The following is a 3,658-nucleotide window of genomic DNA, read 5'->3' as shown; positions in this document are numbered from 1 at the left end:
AGCATTGATAAGATCCCCCCTCGCTCTTCTCTTCTCCAGACTAAAAAGCCCCAAATCCCTCAGGCTTTCCTCATCAGAAAGATGCTCCAGTCCCCTCATCATCTCTGTAGCCCTTTGCTGGACCCTCTCCAGCAGTTCCCTGTCCTTCTTGACCCAGGGAGCCCAGAACTGGACACAATACTCCAGATGTGGCCTCACCAGGGCAGAGCAGAGGAGGAGGATGACCTACCTCAACCTACTGGCCACACTCTTCTTGATGCACCCCAGGATGCCATTGGCTTTCTTGGCCACCAGGGCACCCACCTGGGCATACTGGGTTAAAGGCAGTCAGTCCGCAGCCTCTCCCCATCCAAGTCTGTAGATCCGACTGTCCTCTTGGTACCACAATCGCATGTCCATGTGCAGGGCTGCAGGTATCTGCACTGAGCCCAGCCCTGCACCAGCTTTGGCACATTAGATTGGGAGCATCTCGCTCGGCTCCAACACTGCAGTACCCCAGGAGATGGAAGAGCCGCACAGGTCCATGCCCAGCACCGCTTTGTGGGCTGCGGGCGGGTTTCTCCTCCATTCTCTGCCCTCAGCTGGGGAATCATCCTGGGGCTGGGCTGGCGCTGCCCCAGCGAGGCTCTGGTTGGAAGGACAGGTCACCTGGGAGCTTCAATGTCAGCTCGAGGTGGTTGAGCTTCAATGCCTTTAGTAGTGCTTGTTTTCCTTTTCCTCTGGGGTGGTTTGACAGAAGAGGGTTAAAAATGGGACAAGCATGTATGGAGACATTAATAGGGTTTGGGCAAAAATGCCATCTCTGGCCTGGGTTTAAATCCCAAACAGGGGATCTCCAGACTGAGGTCCCAACAGCTCTGCTCCCTGGGGCCAGGAGGTGCCCATGGAGCAGAGCCATCTTCCCGGGGAGCCACAGGCATAGCTCATCAGCTCCATGCTGTCCTTCTTCCAGGGCGCACAGTGGTTCCTGGAGAGGTGTGGGAAACTTCACACGCCCTGCCCCTCCGTTCCCACAGGGAGCCATCTCCAGGCACCCGCCACCATGTCCAAGGACGACGTGGGCTGCAAGCTGACCTCTGTCTACAAACACAAGGAGAGGAAGCCGAAAAAGCCCCACTACATCCCAAGGCCATGGGGCAAGCCGTACAACTACAAATGTTTCCAGTGCCCCTTCACCTGCATGGAGAAGTCCCACCTCTACAACCACATGAAGTACAGCCTGTGCAAGAATTCCCTCTCCCTCCTCATCGAGTCCGACTGGCCCTACAAGAAGGGCAATCTGCTCCACCCGGAGCTGCGGCTCCTGCACGCAACGGAGACCTCCCGCCTGCGTGGGCGGCGGGACGAGCAGGAGACCTGCGACTCCTCGGCCATATCAGGAGGGTCAGTTAGGACCAAGCAGGCCTCTGGCAGGGACAGCCAAGAGGACAAGCCGACCTCAGGGGTGGAGATCCTACCTGCTGAAGGGGCTGGTGAAGAAGGCGGCCCGTTCCAAGAGGAGGAGGAGGATGTTGCTGGCCTGTTGAGGGAGATGGATGCAGGGGAGAAGAAAGAGAAAAACGAAGAGGCAGGTTGCCAGGGTGACCCAGCTGAACCAGAAGTGAATGCTTTGGTCTTTGGTTTCAAGAACAAGAGGGACAAGCCTTGCAAGGAGGTAGAGCCTGACTTCATCATCACAGATGTCTTCTCCCTCAAGAACCATGTAATGAAAAGCAGGGAAATGGCCTCCCCAGACTTAGATGCTAAGCCAAAGCATTGTAAAGTGCCAAAGAAATGCCTGGCCAGCAGCGGGATCCTCATGGAGCAGTGGAAGCTGGTGGCAAATGGGCAAAGGAGGAACACACCTGAGGTCTCCCCACCTTGTACCGATAGCAACATCATCCCGTGCTACCCCCCTCCAGCCTACAGTGACTACCATGAACCCCAGGGCCTCAACCTCTCACTTCTGGGTATTAACTATCCGTTGAACCCCAGTCTGTTCTCCTACCTGAGCCCCACCATGGCCAACAGTGCCACGACACACCCGCACTTGGCTCAGCTGCCCTTCCTGGCCTCCACGGCCCAACTGATGCACCCGCACGCCTCCCACTTCCAGCCTCTGCAGACCCCCGAGCGCTCAGCCTTCCTTCCCCGCTTCTACTACCCCTTGCTCTTTGAGCACACCTTCGGCTCCACTGAAAGCAAGATGTCCTCCAGCAAGCCAGAAGCCCAGCAGCTGGTGGGCTCTGTCATGCCCACACCGCCCCAAGCCAAGGCTCCCAGTGAGCCAACCAAACCAGGGCTGCTGAAGGTACCAGTTCTGAAGACAAGTTTTCCTTGGTCCAAAGGGGTGAGAGAGGAGCCAGCCTCCGAGCTCAGCCACCCCAACATGCTGGGGCAGGAAGAAGAGGAGAAATGGTTGTCTCAAGAGAAGGACAGCAACCCAGCTTTGGGCCTCAACAACCTACGCAAAAAGCCACCCACTGACATCTACCAAAATCCGGTGGGGATGAAGGAGAGCATTTTTGCCCCCAGCAGCATCCGGAAGACAGAGTTACCAGTGGTGACCTGTCTGGAGCCCAGCAGCCCTTCAGGCAACCCCCTGAAGAGGAAGTTCACTGCCAACGGGCTGGATTTGGTAGGACCTGAAAGGCTGATGCCTGGAAAACTCAGCTACCAGAGCAGGTAAGGTGCCTGTGATCTCTCTGCCTCTTCCTCACATCTGGTTGGCCCTAAACATCATCTTCATACCCCATCATATTACTGGTCCCCTCCCCTTGCCTCTAAACCGTGAGATGAGTCTCCAAGGGGTGAGCATGCTCCAGGCTGGTGGTCCACACCAATGCCCACTCAGAGCAGGGCTTTCCACCCTCCAGGAGCAAAGGACCTCAATAGCCTTCAGGTGCGTCCAAGCGCCTGGGCTGTGCCACCACTTGCTGTCCCCCTGTTTTATACAGAGCCAGAAGCGATGTGGTGTCTATGTGGTGTGGACCTGCGCTGCCCAAGCACCAGGAAACCTCCTCTTGGGTCCCCAGATACCCCACGGTTGCTGGAACAATCATTGTCTATTTTTAAACATACGTATTTGCATTTCTTTGATTTGCCTTCTGGTTTCGAAGCCCAGAGGGAGGGTCACGTTTCCAAACATTTCCTTTTACCTGGGGCTAGAAATGTGCAGAGTTCCTTTTAACAAAATTTCAGTTCCTCCCCTGGTTGTGCAAGTCCAGCTGCGGCTCCAAGGAAAATGTCACTGTAAACCCCACCACTTTTGGCACCCGGAGGAGTTTTCTCTGGAGAAGCTCTCCATGATTTTCTTTCTCCATAATTTTCTATCTCCACCTGCCTCTTCCCTGCTCTCAGGCTGGCTGGAGAGATCCCCTCCAATTGAGCCTTGAGGACTGTGGGATGGTCACTTCCATCAATGTTCTCCAGTGCTCCAAGAAGGAGGAGAATCCAGATTCGGCTAGCTGAGGTGGGATCACTTACCAGCACCATCTCCCCACAACGGCCTCTCCCTTTGTTGTTGGGTGACACAAAATAGCCTGTGTCAGGGTCCATCCACCTCCTGGGAGAATGATGCCAGGAGCAGATCCAGGGCTTTGCGTGCTTAGACCCAAGTCCTTCCTGGGAGGACCTCACACTGACAGCAGGTAGTGCAGGAGCCCCGCCTGAATCTGGC

The 3,658-nt window shown here is 55.8% G+C and overlaps 1 protein-coding gene across 1 annotated transcript in view; it reads left to right on the top strand.

The window, feature by feature from the left end:
* Positions 1–1,042: 1,042 nt before the first annotated feature.
* Positions 1,043–3,658, top strand: part of PRR35 (proline rich 35) — a 3,618-nt gene continuing 1,002 nt past the window's right edge. Inside the window, exon 1 of the mRNA XM_009891546.1 lies at positions 1,043–2,664. Within this exon, the coding sequence (XP_009889848.1) occupies positions 1,043–2,664 (1,622 nt within the window). The remainder of the gene's footprint in view (positions 2,665–3,658) is intronic.

Source organism: Charadrius vociferus, unplaced genomic scaffold, assembly GCF_000708025.1.
Source record: "Charadrius vociferus isolate BGI_N301 unplaced genomic scaffold, ASM70802v2 scaffold619, whole genome shotgun sequence".
In the NCBI taxonomy this organism is placed as follows: domain Eukaryota; kingdom Metazoa; phylum Chordata; class Aves; order Charadriiformes; family Charadriidae; genus Charadrius; species Charadrius vociferus.
This window is presented reverse-complemented; position numbering and strand designations above follow the sequence as displayed.